General features: G+C 44.7%; 1 protein-coding gene and 1 long non-coding RNA gene across 5 annotated transcripts in view; one reads left to right on the top strand and one right to left on the bottom strand.

Annotated features, from left to right (window-relative positions):
• RASGRP2 (RAS guanyl releasing protein 2) overlaps positions 1 to 25,597 on the bottom strand; it is a 61,102-nt gene that overhangs the window by 24,130 nt on the left and 11,375 nt on the right. For 3 of the 4 annotated variants that reach the window (XM_081968533.1, XM_081968534.1, XM_081968532.1), the window contains exons 2-8: positions 13,891 to 14,034; positions 13,517 to 13,619; positions 11,110 to 11,172; positions 9,556 to 9,687; positions 7,481 to 7,631; positions 5,287 to 5,460; positions 1,528 to 1,644 (exon numbers count right to left, since the gene is read on the bottom strand). In XM_081968533.1, the coding sequence (XP_081824659.1) occupies positions 1,528 to 1,644; positions 5,287 to 5,460; positions 7,481 to 7,631; positions 9,556 to 9,687; positions 11,110 to 11,172; positions 13,517 to 13,619; positions 13,891 to 13,963 (813 nt within the window). In that variant the 5' untranslated portion in view covers positions 13,964 to 14,034. Of the gene's footprint in view, positions 1 to 1,527; positions 1,645 to 5,286; positions 5,461 to 7,480; positions 7,632 to 9,551; positions 9,688 to 11,109; positions 11,173 to 13,516; positions 13,620 to 13,890; positions 14,035 to 25,597 lie in introns of those variants that run through there. The other variant, XM_081968535.1, reaches the window with a different exon arrangement.
• LOC309400206 overlaps positions 1 to 25,597 on the top strand; it is a 66,054-nt gene that overhangs the window by 37,173 nt on the left and 3,284 nt on the right. The gene's annotated exons all lie outside the window — the stretch shown is intronic.

Here is a 25,597-nt window from a genome sequence, read left to right as displayed (position 1 = left end):
GTTCACTCCGATTCAATCCGTTGGCTCAGTGATGGTCGGTGATTGAAACACATAAGGAAATATCACTCCTGCCACCTTGAATCCAGAAGCAGTTCCATAGGTGGAAGGCATAGACATTTTGATGAGGTACCGACGTTTGGTACCGTAAGGAGCGCCAGGCCACTCCTGAGTGAAGGAATGGAACGTCTGGTAGTTTGAACTGAAGTAACAGAATGTCAGGCAACTGGCAGTTGGAACAGAGTTCTTTTCAGGTGGGGAGGGGGAGTAGAACGCCTTAGCATCAGAACATGTTAATTACTGTATAATAAATATTAATGCTCTGATGGTCATTTTGATAAATCCTTTCTTAGCTAGCACCTAGAAGCCAAGAGGAACATACATGTTGAATTTTAAATTTGTAGGCTTTACAGTTCTGGAGATTTCGTGATGAGTGAGCGGTATTTGCCTTTTATATATATATAGATAACAAATAGAAATCCCACAAATAGAATCAAGTTACTAGACCTCCTTAAAGCTCATTAATGAATTATTCTCCTGACAGAAAGGATAAAACAAGTAGCCGCCATCTTTACAAACAGTTGCTTCTTTTCTTCCTTGCAATTTCTTTCAAACCAGTGGTGGATAGTACTCTGTCTTTATATATCGGTTTTTAAATTGCTTTTTTAACTGGATTGCTCTTTATTTTAATAGTTGGGAGCTGTCATGGTTCTGTAAGGAGCCCACTGCCCAAATTATTCCTCTTGGCCGGCATTCATTGCTGTATCAGAGCTAAGTTGGAAGTGACCCTTGAGGTCATTTAGTCCAGCTCTCACACAGTCTGGCAGGTAGCCCACTGTTGTGGCCCGCCAGCGGCCAGCAGAGCTAGCAGCAGATTCGGACAGTGAGGAGGTTGGAGAGGAACCTGGGCCAGTGCTGGAGTCTGGGGAAGGCTCTGATGGAGGCTCTGTGTTGGAGGCAGAGAGGGGGGCACAGTTATATCTCAGTTATCAGCTGCCTTCAGAGTCAGACATCAGTGAGGCAGATGAACAGCTGGAGCCTGTTCCTGATGTGCACATGTGCAGAGCTGTCAGGAGAAGGAAACAGCTAAAGAACAGGGGTCAATTTGGGAGTAAGGCCACAGGTGGACAATGAATGGCTCCTCCCAAGGGAAATATAAGAGGAACGAAAGGGGAGTGGAGTTTGCAGGAGACCATTAGTTCACTTAATATGTTTGTGACTCTCTGAAACTCCTGGCCAAGTTTTGCAGAGATCGGCCTGGCAGCTCTCCAAGCCAGATGAGTTCTGTGACTGTAAATCCTCCCTTGAAAGATTTGGCTGGATGTGAAGGAGCAGAATTCACAGGAAATTAATAAAAGGGTTTTTTGTCGGGACAAGGAGTTTGCTTCAGTCTCTTGGGAAGCCTCGGTCAGAACACCATGTCTTACCCAGTCACCCCTTCTGACACTAGACCTTGGCCTTCCGGTCTAGGTCCCCCTTGTTGGGTCTCAGCATCTGGTTCTCCCCCTAGACACACATTTGTTCCTTTACCTTTGTTGTTTCTGGACTCACAAAGCTGTGTGTCTCCTTTAGGCGAGAGATGGAACTGTGGCCCAGCCCGCCGATCACGGCCATCAGGGTGTTGAAATTTTGCAGATGGAGAAGCCGCTGCAGAGGGGGGAAGAAGGGGGCAAGAGATTTTAGGGGGGCAACGACAGGGGAAAGCGATGCAATCAGTGGCAGTCCATCATACCCCACACCTTCCTTCGGCCTTCACTGTGGTCTCCCTTCCACTCGGCTCCTGCTCTGGGTTTAGGAGGTCAGCCGTGGTCAGTTAACTGCTACCCTGAGCTGAGCTCTTGGAAGAGTAGAGTAGAGTTGGAATTGGATTGGAACGGAATGGAACAGAACAGAATAGAATAGAGGAATGAAGGAATAGAATAGAATTAGAAAAGAATAGAATTAGAATAGAATAGAATAGAATTCTTTATTGGCCAAGTGTGATTGGACACACAAGGAATTTGTCTTCAGTGCATATGCTCTCAGTGTACATAAAGAAAAATAAAATACATTCATCAAGAATCATAAGATCCAATACTTAGTGATAGTCATAGGATACTAAATAAGCAATCAACACGAATCGTACTAGGGAACAAATATAACAATATAAATTGAAAGATACAAGCAACATGGCTATAGCCATAAGTGGGAAGAGGGAGGTACTAGCAAGGAAGAGAAGAAGAATAGTAATACAGTCTTAGTAAATTGTTTGACAGTGTTGTGGGGATTAGTTGTTAAGCAGAGTGATGGCATTCGGGGGAAAACTGTCCTTGTGTCTAGTTGTTCTGGTGTGCAGTGCCCTATAGCAAAATTCCCCATAGGAAATACAGGTGGTCCTTGACTTACAACCACAATTGAGCCCAACATTTATGTTGCCGAGTGAGACAGTTTTTAAGTGAGTTTTGCCCCCATTTTACGACCTTTCTTGCCACTGTTGTTAGGTGAATCACTGCAGATGTTAAGTTAACAACACAGGTGTTAAGTGAATCTGGCTTCCCCATTGTCAGAATGTCAGAAGAAGGTCGCAAAAGGGATCAAATGACCCCAGGGCACTTCAACCATCTATCTGTCTGTTTGTCTGTCTACCCACCCAACCACCCACCCATCCATCCATATCTGTCTGTCTGTCTGTCTATCTATCTATCTATCTATCTATCATCTATCTATCTATCTATCTATCTATCTATCTATCTATCTATCTATCTATCTATCTATCTATCTATCTAGTCTGTCTATCTGTCTGTTTGTCTGTCTACCCACCCACCCATCCATCCATCCATCCATCCACCCACACACATTCACACAGCCCCTTGTACTGCATGCCACCCTTTTTCCTGATCTTACAAGAATAGACAACTTAATGCAGTTTTTCTCAAGCTTTTAGCAATACTAAAATATGTGGTCTTTAATTCTCAGAATTCCCCAGCCAGCATACCGGTCTTAAAGTGGTTAAGGTTGAAAAAACACTTGGCCAGAAAGAGTGAGAGCCATTTGGGGATTAGAAAAGAGAGAAGCCGAGGAGGAGACATCACTGCTAAAATTATAACAAACTTGGAAAGCAAATACTTTAATTTATGTTTGCCAGGAAAAAAAATGAAAGAAGGGCTTGCAAGCTTTCAACAACAGATCCTGCTGGGTTCAGAAGCAGGGTGAGCAACCCATAATCATCAAAACACACACACACACACACACCAAACCATTTATGGTCCCCAGCCTATTTGTGCAGCAAACTACCGTGCCAAATGTTGATAGCAAAACATGAAGAGACTGTAGCAGCAGATCGTGTGTGTGTGTGTGTGTATGTGAGTGAGTGAGTGAGTGAGTGAGAGAGAGAGAGAGAGAGAGAGAGAGAGAGAGAGAGAAAGATGATGTGTTTTAAGCTTCGGACAAATTAACTAATCATTCTTTTAAAACTAATTTTCTTAAAATTATTAATGTTAAAATTATTCCTTTCAGCTGCCTTGAAATGGGCTTGGCAACTGGGCTGTCCTCACTGCGGGTCTTGAGAACCTAGTAAAAATAATAACAACAACGACAACAATAACACAAAGTTCCCCAGCTAAAAATAAATGTCCCCCCGCCCCACCCTTTCTGTTTTAAAAGAGCTAGAGGAGCACAGCCCAAAATATGAAATCTGGGCACTTGTTCCTGGTCACTTAATTTAGTGATTTGGTATTTATTGGTTTATACTATTTATATTCCAACTGGTGCCATCTCAAATGACAGGAAAATTTCTTTACCCCTGCCAAAAGCCTGTGCTAATCCATTTTTTTATCAAGAACAGATTCAGAATACATCGTCTGAAGGGACCTTGTAGGCCATCTAGTCCAACCCCTGTGTCCAAGCAAGAGACACCATTTCCGAGAGAGGGCAGTACAGTCTCTCCTTGAAAGCCTCCAGGGATGAAGCTCCCACAACCTCCGAAGACAACTTCTGTTCCGTTGGTTGATTGTTCTCCCTGTCAGGAAATTCCTCCTTGTTCCCAGGTTGAATCTCTCCTTGGTCAGTTTCCATCCATTCTTCCTTCTCTGGCCTTCGGGTGAAAAGTAACTTGACCCCTTCCTCCTCTCTATGGCAGCCTCTCAAATATTGGAAGATGCTCTCCTGTCTCCCCTGGTCCTTCTCTTCCCTAGACTTTGTATGTTTTAGCCTTCAGTCTCCTAATCCTCTTTGTTGCTCTTCTCTGCACTCTTTCTAGAGTCTCAATCTCTTTTCTATAGTGTGATGACCAAAACTCGATGCAGGACTCTAGGTGTGGCCTTACTAAGAAAGGACCCAGGTTGCAACTCCAGGAGCCGGCTTCCTACAACATGCTAAGATCATGGAAGGACGATCATGCTACACACCCAAACTTATTTCAGCCTGATCAAGGGTCTTGCGTAAACCGGTTTCTGGCTCAACTTAGGACCTTCTGTTAAAAAGGACCCACAGAATGAGACAGGAAACATTGTTCAAAAAGATGTTGTTTGCTAATTTTTGTAATTACCTTCCAAACAAGCTGGACTACCAGCCCCATCATTCCCTGCCAACCCAGCCCGAGAGAGGGATTCTGGGCTTGCGATCCAAGAGACATCCTGAACCAGTGGAACAGCTTGCCTGGGAAGCTGTGGGTGCCTAATCGCTGGAGGTTTTTAAGAAGAGTCCGGACAATCACTGGCCTGAAATGGTACAGGGTCTCCTGCTTGAGTAGGGGGCTGGAACTAGAAGACCTCCAAGGTCCCCTCCAGTTCTAATCTGATTGATTGATTGAATATAAGTCTGGGGGTGGCTGGAATACAACCTAAGAGCGGAGAATAGTGTCTCTCGGCAACTTTCAGATAGGTGCACGGACTTCAACTCCCAGAGTTCCTCACTGGAAAAAGTGACTTATGACCGGTCTTCTCCCGTAGGATGATTGCAGCATCCCCACGATCACATGATCAAAATTCAGGTGCTTGGCAACCTGGGATGCGTTTACGTTACGGTGTCCGAGGGTCACGCCATCACCATTTGCAACCTTCCCAAACGGCTTCCAACAAGTCAATGGGGAAAGCGAGTCACTTACTGACCGTTTCATTCGCTTAATAACGGCAATGGTTCGCTTAACCACTGTGACAAGAAAGGTCATCAAAGCGGCTGCGATTCACTTAACAGCCGCCTCGTTAAGCAACAGAAACTTTGGGCTCAACTGTCGCTTTTAAGTCCTGCCGTGCAAACAAAGAGGAAAAGAGGGCGGCAGAAGCCGCGTTGCAACGGTGTTGGGAATCTCACCTGGGCCACCATGACGAAGCGGGTGATGACTTGGGCCCGCTGCTGAGCGGTGGGCTTGCTGAGCACCATCAGCTGAATCCACTGGGAGACGCTGTTGAAGAGAGTGATGAACCTCTCCAGGACCGGGTTGTCCACTGTGCAGCCGTGCATCACAAAACTGTGATAATCCTGGAACTGATAAAATGGGGAGAGGGCTTTCATGGCTCAGGAAGCGGGGGGGGGGGGTCACAGTGGTCTCCAAGGTTTGTGCTATTCTCAGAGTGGCAAGTGGTTTAGTTTACTTTGTGGTCATTGCACATCGTAAAACGACATTAAATGTCATCTTCAGCGTACATTATAATTATAAGAATAAAACACAAACACACATCGTTCAGATTCTACACAATTGAAATTGAAAACCCCTGATATCGCATTAATGTTGCACTACACCATAGAATTCAATATAGTTACTTCCCTGGGATAGAAGCTGTTTTTCAGCCTATTGGTCCTGGTTTTTATTATCCTGTACCGTCTGCCAGATGGTAATAGTTAAAAAAAAAAGGATGCCCAGGATGAGATGGAGCTTTAAGGATGTTTTGAACATTCTTAAGGCAGTGGGAGCTATAGAGCTCTTCCAAAAAGGGGAGAGGGCAACCCAGGACCCTCTGGGCAATGACGTTGACCCTCAGGAGTGCTGTCCTATCTGCCCCTGTGCAATTGACAAACCAGACACAGGGGCAGTAAGTTAAAATACTCTCTTTGGTGCAACGGTAGAAGGTCACCAGCAGTTTTCCATTCAGTTGTTGTTTCCTGAGAAGTCTCAAGCAGTATAATCCCTGCTGGGCCCTTTTGACCAGTGCTGCAATGTGAGGCCCCAGGTCAGCTCCTCTTTTATGACAACACCCAGAAACCTAAAACTGGCCACTTCTTCCACTCCATGGATAAGCAAGGGCTGGAGGTCTGATCTATTCTTTCTATAGTCCACTATAAGCTCCTTGGTCTTATTGGGATTAAGGACCAAGTTATGGTCTGCACACCATGAAAGCAAACTTTCCATCTCGATAAGCAGACTCATCCCCCCCGCCCCCCAGAGAGGAGTCCTACCACTGTTGTATCATGTGCAAATTTAGTAATAGTATTACTAGTGGGAATGCAGTCATGCACATAAAGAGTATAGAGTAAGGGACTCTACATGCAACCCTGTGGTGTACGAGTGTTAAGAGTAAGGGTTGAAGAGATAAGATTACCTAATCTGACCCTCTGAGAGCATCCAGACAGGAAATCCATAATCCAAAGGCAGACTGAGTAAAAGGACAGGTAATCCTGGACTTACAACAGCTCATTTATGTAGTACTCGTTCAAAGTTACAACGGGACAGAAAAAGTGACTAATGACTGTTTTTCACAAGTGGCTTATGACCGTAAGGTTTTTCACAGTTACGGCCGTTGCGGCATGCCCATGCTCACACGTCATCAAAATTAGGATGATTGGCAACTGGTTCATATTTATGACGGTCGCACTGTCCTGGGGTCACGTGATCCCCTTTTGCGACCTTCTGACAAGCAAAGCCACTGGGGAAGCCAGATTCACTTAACAACCATGTGACTGAATCAAGGGTGGGATTCAGCCGGCTCGGACCGGTTCGGGCGAACCGGATGTTAATTTTACATCTGGTTCGCTGAACCGCAATGACTGGCTGGCTCCGCCCACCCCTCTCCTCCCAGGAGTCTCCACGCAGCCCGTTTTGGATGGCAGGTAAGTGCAGGGCCCACACGGAGGCTCTGGGAGGGCAAAAAACAGGCCTCCCGGAAGTCCGGATGGCCTCTGGAGCCCGGGGGAGGCCGTTTTCGCCCTCCTGGAGGCTTAAGGAAAGCCTGGGGAGGACAAACACACACACACACACACACACACACACACACACACACTCCGTAGTGCAGGAGGCCGAGTAGGCCACGCCCACCATTGCTGCATTTTTGAATCCCACCCCTGGACCGAATTAATAACTGCAATGATTCCCATAACAACTTTGGCAAGCAAGGTCATAAAATGGGGCAAAACTCACTCCACTGTAGTCATACGTCAAGGACTACCTGCATTTTCTAAGGCTACTGCTCTCCTAGACCTCTTAAGGTGGGACTGTGCGGGAACCTCAGTCAGAGCCTTCCTGGCTAGGGATGATGGGAGCTGAAGTCCTCCTCTCCCACCCTCCACTCACCAGGATTTTGCTGAAGGAGCGGTATTCAAGATGGGTGAGATGTTCTGCCAGCTCTCCTGACTCCAGGTGGTCAAACAGCAGTGACATCTTGCGCTTCTTCTGCGCCACGGGGTGGCGTTGGGTCACTTGTCTCTTCCACTTGTATGTCGGGCTGGATGGGGGAAGCCCAAAAGACAAAAACACCCTGAATTCAACAACTCAAAAACCCAGAATAATAAACAAGAAGGCCAGCCATATTAGCTTACCTGAAGCATCCCTTACCTTAACATCTGCTAGAGTCCAAGCCAACTGCTCAACCTGCTTAAGTTACTTACAGAATTAACCTACTTCCTGAGCTTGTACAGTGTCCCAAATCGTCAACTCTCCAACTGGGATGGGTTCCCCCAACATATCCACCTCCCCCTTCTTCTCTGCTCTCTCTCTCTCTCTCTCTCTCTCCATCCATCATTCTTTTTTGGTAGCATACTAAAAAGCAGAGACATCACCCTGCCAACACAAGTGCGTCTAGCCAAGGCGATGGTTTCCCCAGTTACAATGGATGGCTGTGAAGGTTGGACCATAAGGAAGGCTGAGCGCCAAAGAATGGAGGCCTTTGAACTCTGGTGCTGGAGAAGACTCCTGCATTGAGTCCCTTGGACTGCAAGGCCATCCAACCGGTCAGTCCTAGAGGAGATCCACCCTGGCTGCTCTTTAGAAGGCCAGATCCTGAAGAGGAGACTCAAAGGCTTTGGCCACATCATGAGAAGGAAGAAGGACTCCCTGGAGAAGAGCCCCATGCTGGGAACGATGGAGGGCAAAAGAAGAAGAAGGGAACGGCAGAGAAGGAGGGGGCTGGATGGAGTCACCGAAGCAATTGGCCTGAGCTTCAATGGACTCCAGAGGATGGCAGAGGATAGGAAGGCGTGGAGGAACGTGGTCCATGGGGTCACGATGGGTCGGACACGACTTCTCAATTAACAACAACAAATCAATGTATTCTCATTATGTTCTATTTCAATGTTTATTGCAGAGGTCTCCAAACTTGGCCATTTTAAGACTTGTGGACTTCAACTCACAGAACTCAGGCTGACTGAGGAATTCTGGGATCTCACGCCCACCAGTCTTAAAGTGGCCATGTTTAGACACTCTTGTATCTTCCATTATCTTACTTCTGTTCGTTTCACATCTGTTCTTCCTTTTTATAAGCCGCCTAGAAAAGCCCCACACCAAGATAGGTGGCAAATAAATTTAGCAAACAAATAAATAAATATAGAGCCACTCAAACGCCAACAATCCATCCAATTCTTCTCACAATGAATTACATTTGGTGTTTTGCTGATGCAGCTGCTGGATCCGGAATTCACCCAGGACACCTGTTCTGACCTAGGCTTCCCAAAAAAAGCAGGAGGCAGAGTCCTGGTCCCGACAAAACCCCCTTTATTAAACAAATGTGAATTCCTCTAAAGGCCTGGCAAACAGTCTTTCAAACGAATATTTATGACTATGGAACTTATCTATCTTGGAAAGCTGCCATGTCAATATTTTCCCAATGAGGGGCTGTGCAAGGAAAGGCTGGGCACAGAGTCTCTGAGATTCACGGACAGATCTTCACACTCCTGAAACGAATCTAACGACCGAACGAACAAACTGTTTCCTGCAAAAGCCCCCTCCCCTTTCGTTCCTCTTTTATTTCCTAGGGAGGGGCCATTCACAGTTCATCTGTGACTTTACTCCCAAGTCGACCCTGATTTCTGAGGTGTTCTTTTCTTCTGGCAGCTCTGCGCATGCGCACACTGGGAACAGGCTCCAGCTGTTCCTCTGCCTTGCTGCTGTCTAGCTCTGTAGGCACCTGATCACTGCCAGACAGCCTCGGCCCCGTCTCTACCTCTGACGCAGAGCCCTCGTCTGAGCCTTCCCCAACCTCCAGGACTGGCCCATGCTTCTCCCCAACCTCCTCCCTGTCCGACTCTGTTGCCAGCTCTTCTGGCTGCTGGCAGGCCACAACAATATCCAGCCAGAAGTTGTCCTAAACAAACTGGAAGTGTTGCGGGAGGATCAGAAGGAGACGCACAAGTCCGGTCCTGCCGTTTACCTACACGCTCTCGATATCAATCAGATTGCTGTGTCGTCTGCTCCCTTCCCGTCCAAGAAGTTCCTTCAACGCCTTGATCTGCTCAGCCAGTTCTGGGTTGAGGTCAAACTCTGCAGGGAAGGCTGAGACCCAGTACCTGTCAGGACGAATAAGGAAGACTTAATACCCCCAAAAGTGAAGACTTTCTAGGAAAACGATTTTCTCTCCCCACCCAAAAAAATGCATCCTGGATCTTCAGATGAGTTGGACTGTCTTCTCTCAAACATCTCAGGCACTGGCCAAATTCTGTCTTGCTGGAGGTTTTCAAATCGACATTTATTGATGTACAAAGCCCAATATGGCACCCAGGGCCCTCCAGGATTAGAATAATAGAATTGGAAGGGATCTTGGAAGTCTTCTAGTCCAACCTCCTGCTTGAGCAAGAGACCCTATACCATTCCAGACAAGTGGCTCTCCAGTATCCTCAACTCTAGAAGTTGTGGAGAACCTACAACCTCTGGAGGCAAGTTGTTCCTCTGGTTGATTGTTCTCCCTGTCAGGAAATGTCTCCATAGTTCTAGGTTGGAGTTCTCCTTGATAGGTTTTCACCTGTTACTTCTTGTCCTGCTCTCAGGTACTTTGGAAAATAGGTTGACCTATTCTCCAAAGTAGCTGAGGGCAGGACAAGAAGCAATGGGCGGAAACTAATCAAGGACAGAAGCAACCTAGAACTAAGGAGAAATTTCCTGACAGGGAGAACAATCAACCTTTGCCTGCAGATGTTGTGAATGCTCCAACACTGGAAGTTTTTAAGAAGAGATAGGGCATCCATTTGTCTGAAGTGGTGTAGGGCTTCCTGCCTAAGCAGGGGGTTGGACTAGAAGACCTCCAAGGTCCCTTACAACTCTGCTATTCTAGTCTAGTCTATTCTGAATTCTATTCTATTCCATTATATTCTAATCTCTGTGGCAATCCCTGAGATATTGGAAGACTGCTATCATGTCTCCCCTAGTCCTTCTTTCTATTAAACTAGACCTACCCAGTTCCTGCAACCGTTCTTCATATGTTTTAGCCTCCAGCCCCCTCATCATCTTTCTTGCTCTTCTCTGCACTCTTTCTAGGGTCTCAACATCTTTTTTGAATTGTTGACCGCATGAAAACAATCTTCCTGGGACAACAGTTGCTGGTTCCTTATTTGCATAAGAAAATGGGGAGCTGAGGACAAAAAGGGGTCTCTTTCCACTATGGGGAAACCCAACACCCTAGAATAGGATTCTCCAAACTTTAAGGCTTGTTGACTTCCGCTCCCAGAATTCCCCAGCGAGCCCTGCTGGGAGTGGAAGTCCACAAGTCTTAAAGTTGCCAAGTTTGGAGACCCTTGTTCTAGATTAGAACAGCTTCCCTCAAGAAGTTAAACTGCCCCCCTTGGAAGCAACTTTGGGACAAATGAATGGATCAGCAGCCAAAAAAACCAGCACTCCATCTAAGGTGTATACATAGCTAACTTTCTGATTGTTTACATCCTGCTGCTCACCACAACCACATTCCAACCACCACAACCACATTCCCAACCACTCACCTGACTAGATGGCAAGTCTTAACTGGCAAGGAGCTGTTTTCTGATCCGCGAGACTCTTGATAAGTTCAGGACAGAATTAAGGAGCAAATAAAAGAGATAATAGGCAATATATACGTCTCTGCATCACTTACATGAGCAGATAGTCCTCAACCTACAACCATTTATTTAGTAAGCATTTGAAGTTAACAATGTGACCGGAAAAAGTGACTTGTGACAGTTTTTCACACTTACAAGCTCACAGTCAAAATTCAGATGACTGGCAACTGACTCATATTTATGACAGTTATGATCCCTTTTGTGACCTTCTGACAAGCGAAAAAAAGAAATAAGCTAAATTCTTAACAACTGCGATGAGTCACTTAACTGTGGCAAGAAAGGTTGTAAAATGTGGGCAAAACTCACTTAGCAAATGTCTCACTTCACAACAGAAATTTTGGGCTCAATTGTGGTCGTAATCTGAGGACTACCTGTATTTGGATTTGTTTTCATTCATGCATTCAGGCCCCAAACCACGGGTGAAATTCAGCAGGTTCTGACAGGTTCCGGAGAACCGGTAGCGGGAATTTTGAGTAGTTCAGAGAACCGGCAAATACCACCTCTGGCTGGCCCCAGAATGGGGGGGGAATGAGGATTTTGCAGTATCCTTCCCCTGCCACACCCACCAAGCCATGCCCAAAGGACTGGTAGTAAATGAAAAATGAATTTCACCACTGCCCTAAACCATGTTCCACAAAATACAAGCATCTCCAGCTCAAGCAGGGGGTTGGACTAGAAGACCTTGATTACAGATTAACAGAGTTGGAAGGGATCTTGTAGGTCATCTAGTCCAATCCTCCACCCAAGTAGGAGATTCCACACCGTTTCTGAAAGGTGCCAATCTCTCCTTGAAAGCTTCCAGTGATGAAGCTCCCACAACTTCCGAAAGCAACTTCTGTTCCATGGGTTGATTGTTCTCATTGTCAGGAAATTCCTCCTAATTTCCAGGTTGAATCTCTCCTTGGTTAGTTTCCATCCATTATTCCCTCTCTGGCCTTCGGGTGCCTTGGAAAATAGCTTAACCCCTTCGTCTCTGTGGCAGCTCCTCAAATATTGGGACCTCCAAGGTCCCTCTCAACTCTGTTATTCTCAACCACTGCCCAATCAAATCAGCTGTGCTGTTGAAAGGAAATTGCACAACGTGCAGACAATGGCTGAGGTGTCACAACGCAACAGTCACAAAGCACCCAATTCTAGTCGCTTAATCCAATCCGTTGTGCGAACATAACCTCTGTGCATTGCTCAGGCATCGTAGGTCTTGTCACCTTGCAGGGAAGATGTAAAATATATTTTAAAAGTTTAAATAATAAATTAAACTGGACAGTGTCTGATCCGGGAGTACAGCTTTAGTATTCCAGAGATGTTCACGCTACCCAGTTTGAGAATGCTGATCTCTCTTTCCATTTAATTCATACAGCAAATTATATTACTGTAATATCGCTAGCTCACAGCTTTGGGATTTAATAGACCAACGTTAAAAAAAAATTCAATTTTTTTTCTTTGCTAAAGAGCGGGAGAGTTCATTCTGCTACGGTCAGTGAAAAACAGATATCTTTTTTAAAAACCATAATCATCATTTAAATTTAAATTGGAATACATACATCATTTTAAAAACAATCATAGCCATTTGACTGTTGCAAAAACAAGGGACAGCTACAAAGCAATAGGATGTAGACTAGTTCACTACCCTCCACTTACAACAGGGGTGTCCAAACTTGGGAACTTTAAGACTTGTGGACTTCAACTCCCAGAATTCCCCAGCCAGCATGGCTGGCTGGGGAATTCTGGGAGTTGAAGTCCACAAGTCTTAAAGTTCCCAAGTTTGGACACCCCTGACTTACAACCATTACCGTAATTTGTGACTGTTTCAAAGTTACAACAGCAGTGAAAAAGCGACTTACCACCACTACCAGCATAAGCTTTCCAAGCAGAGGGAAGATCTGTGGGATTGCAAGGCCAGGTGCCAGTGCCCGGAGGCTCAGCGGGCTGAGATGGTCAGACCATGATGCAGTCCCACTGGAACTGGTTCTTTGCCACCAGCGGCGCTTCCCTCCAGCATTTGCCCAAAGCCCCCCACCAAGAGGCTGAAGCAGACCCCAAGTTGGAATATCTTCCCCCCTCCGACCCACACAAAAAGACCCCCAAGGGGGAGAATCTCTGCAGCAACACAAGCGTTCATTGCACGTATCCATCCCAGGGGCTGTAGTTCGAGGACCCCTGATTGAGTGCAATATAAAAAATGCAAATCGTTTTTCTGCACACCACCAAACTTTTCTCACGGACCCCCAGTTAGTGACCGCTGGACTAGAGGGGTCAAGGTTGAGAAACTAAGCTAAGTTCACTTAAGAAACAGTAGAAACTGGAAGGATATATTTGAAGCAGTTTCGCAGCCAGCTCAGAAGATGGTATGTACCACGGATGCATCATGAGAAACATGCGGACCAGCTGGGGGTCTCGGACCTTGCCCTCATTGTCTGCAAAAGAAGAAGAAAAGGGGGGGGGGGGAAGCATAAGCCCAGATAAATGTAGGCCCATCAGATTTAAAACATAGCCTATCTCTCCTGCACTCTCTTCCACCAATTTGTTTAAATCTTCTTCTGAGAAGGTTTCAAACTTACAGGTTGTCGTCGACTTACAACCATTCTTTTACTGACCGTCAGAAGACACCACGGCACTGAAAAAATAGGGATTTATGATGATCATTTCTCACTTGCAGTGACATCATTTGAGAACTGTCATCCTTACCAAAGGCTTCGATGCATCCATGGAGCACTTCATCCACCGTGCATCCTTTTTCCAAGTCTAGTGTTGCCGACATTTTGGCTATGGGATCTTGTCACTCAAAAATCAACCCCAGGCTGCAACCTCTGTCGGCAAATCGAGCGACACCTAGGGGAGATGGAACATTTAAAAGTCATATCTGATTCAAGAGGACTAGAAGTATCAGTACGGGTAGTCCCAAAGGTGCTTTTTTCAAGAGGCAACTGGACTTCCTAGTTTTTCTTTGAAGAAAACCTCCAAGTGGCCTCAACGACCCTCTAAAAGGATGCAAATGACCAGCTGTTTGCAAGGAGTATAAATCCTTCCATTCCCCACCATCCAGCCAGAGCTGAAGAAGCTTCTTAGATGAGAAGCGAAACGCCTTCAAAGAAAAAACAAAGTCCAGTTGCCTCCTGAAAAAAAGGCACTTTTGGGACATCCAGGACCTTGGATGACGGAGAATCTCTACAGACATTTAGCTATACAATTTGGGATGAACAGCCTTGGAATGGTGTGGGAATAAGGAACGGATTTCCAGAGGGTAAAAAATTGCAGACTACAGGAACCATTTGCACCACTCAGGACACAGACAAACCTCCAAGTGGCCTCCACGGCTCTCTTAATGGCCTGAAATGAGCCTGAAAACGGCCCAAAAACTGGCCTCAAAACGCCCAAAAAACAGGCATGCTTATATCAAAGAAACTTCAGGAGATCTCCCATATTCTCAAATTGTTTGAGGATTTCTTTTTCTCTGGCTGCTTTTTTTTTAAAAGTCCTCCATTTATTGTTAAAATATTGCAATACGATAGAAACTAGGGAGTGGGGAGGGAGAAAGATAAAGCAAGCAAACAAATAGACCACTCTGTTTCCATCTTAAAAGACCACAGTGAAAAAAAGGAAAAACAAATTGCATTTACACGATAGATTTTCCATTTCTCCATTTCCACCTGTATCCTGAACGGCTGGGCATCGTTTAGATAGTCGACCTTTGCATCGTGCATTAGAAAGAGATGCTACTTCCTAGCTGAGCCCTCAAAACGATATTCCAGGTGTCTACATCTGCCTTCCCAGTGATCTATTGCCTGTGAGGGAGCCATTCCTGCTTGAGTTGAGTTAAACGTCCATTATCGAAATATATATATATCCCCAGTTTTGACACCGCAGCATATTCTCCAATTTCAGTCTCACGCTCTGCTATCTGAGGCAAAGTTTTCCAATTTTTTTCCAATTTTGTGCTAAGTTTATTCTGCTACGGCGAGCAGGCACCTCGGTAAACGGTTGGCATTATTTTTCCCCCCCATAATTTTATTCCCCTGGAATTAGGTTAAATAGAAATGTATGGGGTTTCAGTTTAAATCTTTCTTGTGGGTTTTTTTTTGGGGGGATGCATTTCCAATACAGGTAGTCCTCAACTTACAACCGCAATCGAGCCCACAATGTATGTTGTTCAGTGAGACATTTGGAAAGCGAGCTATTCCCCCCCCCCCATTTTATGACCTTTCTTGCCACGGTTGTTAAGTGAATCAATGCAGTTGATAAAAAGTAGTAATGCGGTTGTTAAGTGGATCTGGCTCCCCCATTGACTTCGCTCCTCAGAAGGTCGCAGAAAGGGATCACGTGACCCCGGGGACACTGCGACCGTCATAAATATGAGTCAATTCCCAAGCGTCTGAATTTTGATCACATGACCATGGGGATGCTGCAAAGGTCATAATTCTGAAGAAGAGTCAATTACCCTGGGACTGAATATCAGATAGATAATAGACAATGGATGGATGGATGGATGGATGGATGGATGGATGGATGGATGGATGGATAATAGAGATAGAGAGGTGATTAAGAAATGAGAGGGAGAGAGAAACAGACAGACAGATATATGACATATGATAGACAATGGATGGATGGATGGACCGATAATAGAGATAGAGAGATCATAAATGAGAGAGTGAAAATGACCCATGATGGCGAACTTATGGCGGACGTGCCAGAGGTGGCATGCAGCAGCCTCTCTCTGGGCACGCAAGGTGGCACAGGCGCATGTGCCTCCCCTCGACCAGTTGGTTTTTGGGTCTCTGCCGTACATGCACAGGGTGGCGAAGTTGTAGACTACCAAAAACTTATTGCCAAATGAAGAATAAGTCCAGCTACAAAGCTTCCTCTGATTTCACCCAATTCCTTCATGAACTAGAATGAAAACCAGCACGAACGGACAACGGAACGGCTTTTCCCTTTCTGCCATTGATTGAGGCATGCAGGAGAATTAAATCTTCGCTGACAGTTTGCCAGTCACCCTTAGCGCAAAAACTACAGATGTATAAACTGCAACACCAATTGATTAAAACCTAATTTTTAACGCTGCCCTCTAAACTCCTCTCTCGGGACCACCATCAAACCATAAGCAGCACAGGTCAGGGTTTTTTTCCATCATGGGCCTAAGCCTGTGGAACTCTCTGCCACTGGAAACAATCCAGACTTCTCATTCTCATCTTTTAAAGGTCTGGTGGGGGTGGGGGGGAAGCATGAAATTCTAACTCGGCTCTATCAAGAACATGTTTCGGGTTTTTATTTTAAGCTGCGGCTGCCTTTTATTTTATTTTTTCTGCAGGACTCCGATCTATTTTAAATGCTGGATGATCATTTGGCCATTAGGCAAGCCAACGAGAGATTTCTTGGAAAAAGCATCTCTAAGCCGTATTCCTTGCAATTTTTGACCATTTCTGGTCAATTTCTGTCTGCCTTCAAGTTCTTCAGTTCACTGTGTCCTAGCTATCAAAATGAAATTCAATGTAGAGAAAAGCAAGGCAAGATATAGGCAAGAAAAACCAATGTTATAGATACAGGCTACGTGAAACTTGACTTAATGCCAGTAACTGAGAGGGAATTCAATGGACAATCATTTAAACACAGTTCTAGGCTGTATAAACAGAGGGATAGAATCAAGATCACGTTAAAGGTTAATACCACTTTATAAGGCCTTGGTAAGGCCACACTTGGAATACTGCATTCAGTTTTGGTTGCCATGATATAAAAAAAGATGTTGAGACTCCGGAAAGAGTGCAGAGAAGAGCAACAAAGAGGATTAGGGGACTGGAGGCTAAAACATATGACAAAACAGTTGCAGGAACTAGGCATGTCTAGTTTGATGAAAAGAAGGACCAGGGGAGACAGGATAGCAGAGTTCCAATATGTCAGGGGCTGCCCCAAAGAAGAGGGAGTCAATCTATTCTCCAAAGCACTTGAGAGCAGGACAAGAAACAATGGGTGGAAACTAATCAAGGAGAGAAGCAACTTAGAACTAAGGAGAGAGTTTCTAACAGAACAATTAATCAGTGGAACAACTTGCCTCCAGAAGTTGTGAATGCTCCAAGACTGGAAGTCTTTAAAAAGATGTTGGATATCTGTTTGTCTGAAGTGGTGTAGGGTTTCCTGCCTAAGCAGGGGGTTGGATTAGAAGACCTCCAAGGTCCCTTCCAACTCTGTTATTCTATATTCTAAATATGAGGCAACAATGTTCAGCAGCAGCCAAAAAAGCCAACACACTCCTAGGCTGCCTTAAGGGAGGGATAGAATCAAGATCACGTGAAGTGTTAATACCACTTTACAAAACCTTGGTGATACTGCGTCCAAGTTTTGATCACCACATCATAAAAAAAGACATTGAGACTGCAGAGAAGAGCAACACAGATGATTGGGGGTGAGGGGGGAGGCTGAAGGCTAAAGCATATGAAGAACGGGTGCAGGAATTGAGTGTGTCTACTCTAATGAAAAGAAGGACTAGGGGGGACATGATAGCAGCCTTCCAATATTTGAGGGGCTGCCACAAAGAAGGGGGGATCCACCTATTTTCCAAAGCACGTCACGATTTTGGCCCGGGTCTTCTCTAATCCATTGGGTGAACATCCCATCCCCTTAAAGCAGAAAAAAATGTTTATTTGCACATCGGGTTTCTTAACACAGGTTTAACCTGTTGCATGAATGCAAAAATTGACACTGAGGACGTGATGCAATTGAGCCCCTGAGTAATAAACTTTTAACAAATTAACTGAGTTGGATGGGACCTTATAGGTCATCTAGTCCAACCATCTGCTCAAGCACGAGACCCTACACCATTTCTGACAAATGGCAGTCCAATCTCTTCTTGAGCCTCCAGGGATGAAGCCCCCACAACTTCTGGTCCATGGGTTGATTGTTCCCACTGTCAGAAAATTCCTCCTTATTTCCAGGTTGAACCTCTCCTTGGTCAGTTTCCATCCATTATTCCATGTCTGGTCTTCAGGTGCTTTGGAGAATACCTTGACCCCCTAACTCCTCTCTGTGGCAGCCCCTCAAATATTGGAAGATGCTCTCCTGTCTCCCCTGGTCCTTCTCTTCCCTAGACTAGCCAGGCCCAGTTCCTGCAACCGTCCATCATCTGTTTGAGCCTCCAGTCCCCTCATCATCTTGGTTGCTCTTCTCTGCCCTCTTTCTAGAGTCTCAACATCTTTTTATAGTGTGGTGATCAAAACTGGATACAGTACTCTAGGTGTGGTCTTACTAGGGCTTTATAGAGTAAGTATTACTACCTCACTTGCTCTTCATTGTATCCCTCTATTAATGTAACTTGGGATTGCATTGGCTTTTTTGGCTGTTGGCTCATACTTAGCTGGTTGTCCACTAAGACTCCAAGATCCCTCTTATAGTTATTGCTATTAAGAAGCCTGCTTTCATCCAGTTTATGTGTACTTTTGGTGTTTTTTTTTACCTAAGTGTAGGTCTTTACTTTTCTCAACATTGAATTTCATTTTGTTAGATAAGGCCCAGTGTTCAAGTCTGCCATTATCCATCCGGATCTTAAGCCTATCTATTCCTGCCAGCTTAGTATCATCTACAAATTTGGTAAGTTCCCCTTCTATTCTCTGAAGATATTGAAGAGTACTGGTCCTAAGAAGGAACTTTGTGGTTACCCCACTGCTTACTTCTCTCCATGTAGACTTGGACCCATTAAGGACTACTTGTCAGCCAGTTGCGAATCCATCTGGTGGTGGAGCTGTCTATCCCACTTTTTTCCTAGCTTTTCTAGAGGAAAGATTCCCAATAGGTTCCTTCTCTGCTCCAGAGCCCTTAGTATTCCCTTGAGTGCAGGACTTAAAGGAGATTTAAAAGTCACAGTGACTTCACTTGCTATCTTGCGCGGAGATGCTGTTTAAAAGGAAAGCAGCTGCTTCACACATGGTGAACGCTTTGTGCCAACGCAATCAGCGTGAGGGTAACACTAGACGGCTACAGTTTATTGACATTTTCTCTGAAGGATACAGCCATCCAAATTACAGGGGAGTCCTCAGCTTCCTGGCCGTTCCTGACTTTTGAAATGTTTAAAAGTACAGGCAGTCCTTGACTTACCACAGTTCATTTAGTGACCGTTTAAAGTTACAATGGCACTTGTTGTAATAGCACGTAAAAAAAGCAGCTAAGATTGTATGGGCACAACACTGGGAAAGTGAAGAGATTCCTACGGATGAGAATGTGATTAGGAAAATATTAGAATGGGCAGAAATGGATAGGTTAACACTTGCAATTAAAGAGAAGGAACAAACTGAATATTATATTACATGGGAACTAGTCTACCCATGGTTAGAGAACAAATATGAAACTTAGAAAAGAAAGTAGATTAGTGAAATATAGAAAATATTTTAATGGAATCAAATGAGTTAAGAAGAGGATTGTTATAGTATCAGATATATCAGTATTAAGTCATGAAGGGACACAGTCTCTCAATGGCTAAGTCACAGCTTGTCGATCAGAAAGGTTGGCAGTTCGGCGGTTCGAATCCCTAGCACCGCATAACGGAGTGAGCTCCCGTGACTTGTCCCAGCTTCTGCCAACCTAGCAGTTCGAAAGCAGGTAAAAAATGCAAGTAGTAAAATAGGGACCACCTTTGGTGGGAAGGGAACAGCGTTCCGGGCGCCTTCGGCATTTAGTCGTGCTGGTCACATGACCACGGACAGTGCTGGCTCTCCGGCTTTGAAACGGAGATGAGCACCGCTCCCTAGAGTCGGGAACAACTAGCAGATATGTACGAGGGGAACATTTACCTTATTAAGTCATGAGCAGATAAATAATGAATATGGTTGTAATTGTTATTGCACAAGATAGTTGTACCCAGAGGACACACTGTTTAATGGAAGATAGATACTTTGTATTAAAATAAAAATTTAAAAATATATGTATGTATGTATGTATGTATGTATGTATTTGTGTTACAACCCCCGGTATGCCCAAATATGGGAGGGAGCTCACTACTCCCCCTTTCTGTCCCTCGGCTCATTACAGAAGACCATCCAGGCAGAAAACCATATTTTTATTTTTAATGTTGCCTTTGCTCTGTTTGTGTTGTATTTGTGCTGATAAATAAAGGGAGACTAGTATAGATCTATTTCAAGCTATTTAGCTCTCATCAGCTAGCCATACCCTTACTGGGATTTGATATATATATATAAAGTTACAACAGCACTGAAAAAAGGGACAGGGCCATTTTTCACACTTATGACCCTTTCAGTATACCCACAATCACATGATCAAAAGTCAGATGCTTGGCAGCTGGTTCATATTTATGACCGTTGCTGTGTCCCAAGGTCACGTGATCCCCTTTTGCAACCTTCGGACAGGCAAACTCAATGGGGAAAGCTACATTCACTTAACATCCAGGTTACTCACTTATCAACTGCAGCAATTCAGTTCACAACTGATGCAAGAAAGGTCTCAACGTATTCTCAAACCTAACAGCAGAGATTGGCCTGGCAGCTTTCCAAGCCAGAGAAGGTCTGTGACCGTAAATCCTCCCTTGAAAGACTTTTCTGGATGTGAATGAGCAGAATTCACAGGAAATTAATCAAAGGGGTTTTTGTCAGGCGTTTGCTTCAGGCTGCAGAGCACCAGGCATTCTACCTTGCAAACATCCTGCTGCTCCCTCTTAGAACTGTCTTCTCCTAAGACAATGTGCTGGGGATGATGGGAGATGAAGTCCATCACTGGCTGGGGGAAAGGAGCACCCACCCCTCTATGCTTTAAAAAAAGAAGACAAAGCTTGAATTAAAAATTTGCCCTTTTGGTGGCCAAGCGTCCACCCTCGCCGTCAATTTTCTCCATCAACCCCGACTTCTCGCTGCCCGCCAACTGCGAAAGGGCCTTTGAAGCTGAATTAATTATGGAAAGCCTGATTAGCCATCCATTAATGGGTGATCTTTGGGCAAACGCCAGAGGATAAACGCAGAACCCTTAGGAGAGAGATGTAATTTGGGGGTTATGTGTTGGGATCTTTCGGGGTGGGCGTGCCCTTGGGTGTCATTTTTGGAGTGAAACCTCTCCTGGTTGCACCCGTGTTGCTTCAGGGTGTGGGGCCCTCCAGAGTGCAAGAAGATTGTTGTGCAAAAACAAATTGCAATTGTTCACAAACAATTGCAGCACTTGCTTAGGAAAGAAAGGAGGGGAGGAAGAAACATTTCCTGTGTGCAGCAACTCACTGCAATGGACACACTTCCATTGCACAAAGTTCAACAACGACAACAACACTTGGAGCCTTCGTTCCCTCCTCTGGCCGAGGCTGCCATCCCCAGTGTGCTCCTTTCCCAACTGACTGGACTACCATTCCCAGCATTCCTTCTGCCAGGAATTAGCCAAATGGATGGGAGACCACTAAGAAATCCTGGGGAATGGAAAGCTACTTGTGAAATGAAAAAAAAAATGTCCCCGAAAAGGGCAATACAGATAGTCCTTGACTTACAACCATAATTAGGCCAGGAATTACAGTCGGAAGCGGATCAACACCTGACCAGATCCAATTTTATTATTGTTTTTGCAGTGAGTGAACACTTGATCATTAAACAAATCAATTTTATCCACTGGGTGGTTTTGTTTTTTGTTTTTGCTGGAAATCGAAAGTAAACGGCAAAAAAAGGTGGGGAAACGTGGTCATGTGACTGTGGGATGCTGCAAATGGCTGTACTGGTTGAGCTGGTTACCCAAGCACCCAAAATGAATAGAATAGAAATAGTTTCAGAATAGAACAGAATAGGTTTCAGAATAGAATTAGAATAGAATAGAATTAGAATAGAACAGAACAGAATAGAATAGGTTTCAGAATAGAACAGAATAGCATTCGGAATAGAATTAGAATAGAATAGAATTAGAATAGAACAGAACAGAATAGAATAGAAAAGAATAGAATAGAAGAGTTGGAAGGGACCTTGGAGGTCTTCTAGTCCAACCCCCTGCTTAGGCAGGAAACTATGCCATGTTAGACAAATGGTTAGTCAATCTCTTCTTAACAACTTCGTTGGAGAGATTTGGCTGTCATAACTTCGAAATTGGGTCCTAAGTAGATTTTGGGGGGGTCTGTTGTAACTTTGAACAGTCGAAGGGATCGTAGGTCAAGGCTTATCTGTCTCTCTTGCCAAGGGTCCAGCTTAGCTCATGGGAAACTTTGTTATTAATACATAATAATTCTCGACTTACAACAATTAGTGACTGTTCAAAGTTATGACGGCACTGAAAAAAAGTGACTTATGACCGCTTTTCCCACTTATGGCCACTGCAGCATTCCCATGGTCACATGATCAAAATTTGGACCCTTGGCAACTGGCATGTAATTATGACCCTTGCAGTGTCCTGGGATTCCGTGATCCGCTTCTGCGATCTTCTGACAAGGAAAGTCCATGGGGTAGTAGCCGGATTCACTTAACAACCGGGTTACTAAACTTATCAACTGCAGTGATTCACATAACCACAGCGGCAAGAAAGGTTGTAAAGTGGGGCAAAATTCACTTAACAACTGTCTCACTTAGCTAGAGAAATGTTGGGGCTCAATTGTATAAGTCAAGGGGGTTAGATTAGAAGACCTCTAAGGTCCCTTCCATCCCTTCCATTATTACTTCCTACAAAAATAAAAATACCTTTTTAAAAAAGTAATTTTTGCAAGGTCTGACCTGGCTATTCAATTTTTATTTTTTCCCTGATTGCTCAAAAGTGGAGATTTTGCATTTCCCCAAAAAATGCTTACGCAGAACTCACCACAAACAAACCCCACCCAAAATACATTTGTAAATGAAATGGAAAAAAAATGATTCAGATGCCTATTTCTCTTTGGGAGTTAAAGAAAAGATTTCTTTGAGAGGAAAACATATTTCCTGCTATCTCTCAATTCAGTCCCAATCCACCTGGATATTTAGAAGAAGAAGAAAAAGCATCTTCCAGATTGCTAATAGAAAGACCGCATGAAAAACAGATTACTGGAGCAGAATTGCATAAATCAGGAATAAATTAGACACCATTTCTGGTTTAATTTGAAGCAAAAAAAAAATTAGGGACAGCCTCCGTAAGCAAAGCGAGGCAGCGTTAGCAGATTTAAATTCCTTCCTTGCTGACATCGACATAATTTTTAAAACATTAAAAAGAAAGAAACTGAATAAATGATTGCAGCATCAAAGCCAAGTGGATTCACACAGTGATTTGGGACTTATCCTGAAAAATAGTAGCTCTAGACTTACAAACATTTGTTTAGTGACCGTTCAAGGTTAAGTAACATGACCGTTTTTCACACTTACAACCATTACAGCAACCCCGTGGTCATCTGATCCTAATTCAAATGCTTGTCAGTGGATTCATATTTAGGACGGTTGCCGTGTCCTGGGGACATGGGATCCCATTTTGCAAACGTCTATCAAACAATCAGACTCACTTAACACCCTGTGTCCAACTTAACAACTGGAGTGATTCACTTAAACACTGTGTCAAGAAAGGTCGTAAAATGGGGTAAAACTCACTTAACTGACTTGATTAGCAGTGGAACTTTTTTGGCTCAATTGGGGTCGTACGTCGAGGACTTGTTTGTCCTTCTGTGTTCAAGTTGTCATTTTCTGTTCCTTTCAAACAATTTGTGTGTTTCCTTTTCACCAACGTTGTTGTTGCAAAGTCGTGTCTGACCCATCGCGACCCCATGGAGAACGTTCCTCCAGGCCTTCCTGTCCTCCACCATCCTCTGGAGTCCATTGAAGCTCAGGCCGACTGCTTCGGTGACTCTATCCAGCCCCCTCCTTCTCTGCCGTCCCCTTCTTCTTCTTTTGCCCTCCATCGTTCCCAGCATGAGGCTCTTCTCCAGGGAGTCCTTCTTCCTTCTCATTAGTTGGCCAAAGCATTTGAGTTTCCTCTTCAGGATCTGGCCTTCTAAAGAGCAGCCAGGGTGGATCTCCTCTAGGACTGACCGGTTGGATGGCCTTGCAGTCCAAGGGACTCAATGCAGGAGTCTTCTCCAGCCCCAGAGTTCAAAGGCCTCCATCCTTTGGCGCTCAGCCTTCCTTATGGTCCAACCTTCACAGCCATCCGTTGCAACTGGGGAAACCAGAGCCTTGAGTAGATGCACTTTTGATTGGCAGGGTGATGTCTCTGCTTTTTAGGATGCTGTCTAGATTCGCCATCACTTTCCTCCCCAGGAGCAAGCCTCTTTTCATTTCTTGGCTGCCGTCCCCATCTGCGGTGATCTTGGAGCCCAGGCAAATAAAATCTCTCACTCCCTCCATTTCTTCCACATTTATTTGCCAGGAATTGAGAGGGTCGGATGCCATGGTCTTAGTTTTCTTAATGTGGAGTTTCAAGCCAACTTTTGCACTCTCTCTTCACCCGCATCAAGAGGCTCTTTCGTTCCTCTTCCTCACCAACATAAGTATAAGTTAATAGTTCACACAGTTCACAGGCTGTTGGGAATTCGGACAGCTTTGCTGTTTTGCTAAACTGTGTTTAAAATTTGCTACCAGGTGTAAAACCGACCAGCCAACCAGTCTTAAGAGATGTCTGTATAAGTAGTCCCCGACTTACAACCATTCATTTAGTGACCAATAGAAGTTACAACGGCACTGAAAAAAGTGACTTATGACAGATCCTCGCATTTACAACTGTTGCAGCGTCAGGTGATCAAAATTTGTGTGCTTGGAAACTGGCATGAACTTACGACGGTTGCAGCATCCGGTGGTCACATGATCACCATTCGCAACCTTCCTAGCTGGCTTCTAACATGCAGACTCAATGGGAGAAGCCAGACTCACTTAATGACCACATGATTATTTACGTAACATCTGCATGGATTCGCTTAACAATCATGGCCCTCCCACCAAGATTTACAGAAAGACGGCAGCTCCGTTCCCATTTAAGACCAAGCCTGAAGATGGCAAGTGAGATCTTGCCGAAACGTTGCCAAGACAATCTCAATCCTACACGGGAAAAGACCCGAATACAACAAAACCAGCATATATATGTGTGTGTGTGTGTGTGTGTATTTGTGTTACAACCCCTGGTATGCCCAAATATGGGAGGGAGCTCACTACTCCCCCTTTCTGTCCTTCGGCTCATTACAGAAGACCATCCAGGCAGAAAACCATATTTTTATTTTTAATGTTGCCTTTGCTATTTATCCCTTTATTTATTTATCAGCACAAATATAACACACACACACACACATATACATACATACATATACATACACACACACACACACACACACACACATTTACCAAAATAGCTGCAGTTTCAGGCCTTGTTTTGCAAGCTTCCCCAGATGATCCCTGGTCACTCTGGGAAGCGGAGGCCGGACAGTGAATCCCCAGAAAGTTTCCTGTTGCATCTGTGCAGCTGTGAATCTCAAAAACAACAGCAGCTTCTCCCAAGT

This window comes from Natrix helvetica (assembly GCF_964273705.1).
Source record: "Natrix helvetica genome assembly, chromosome: 16".
NCBI lineage: Eukaryota > Metazoa > Chordata > Lepidosauria > Squamata > Natricidae > Natrix > Natrix helvetica.
The sequence above is the reverse complement of the archived record's forward strand: the minus strand, read 5'-3'. Positions and strand labels throughout refer to the sequence as shown.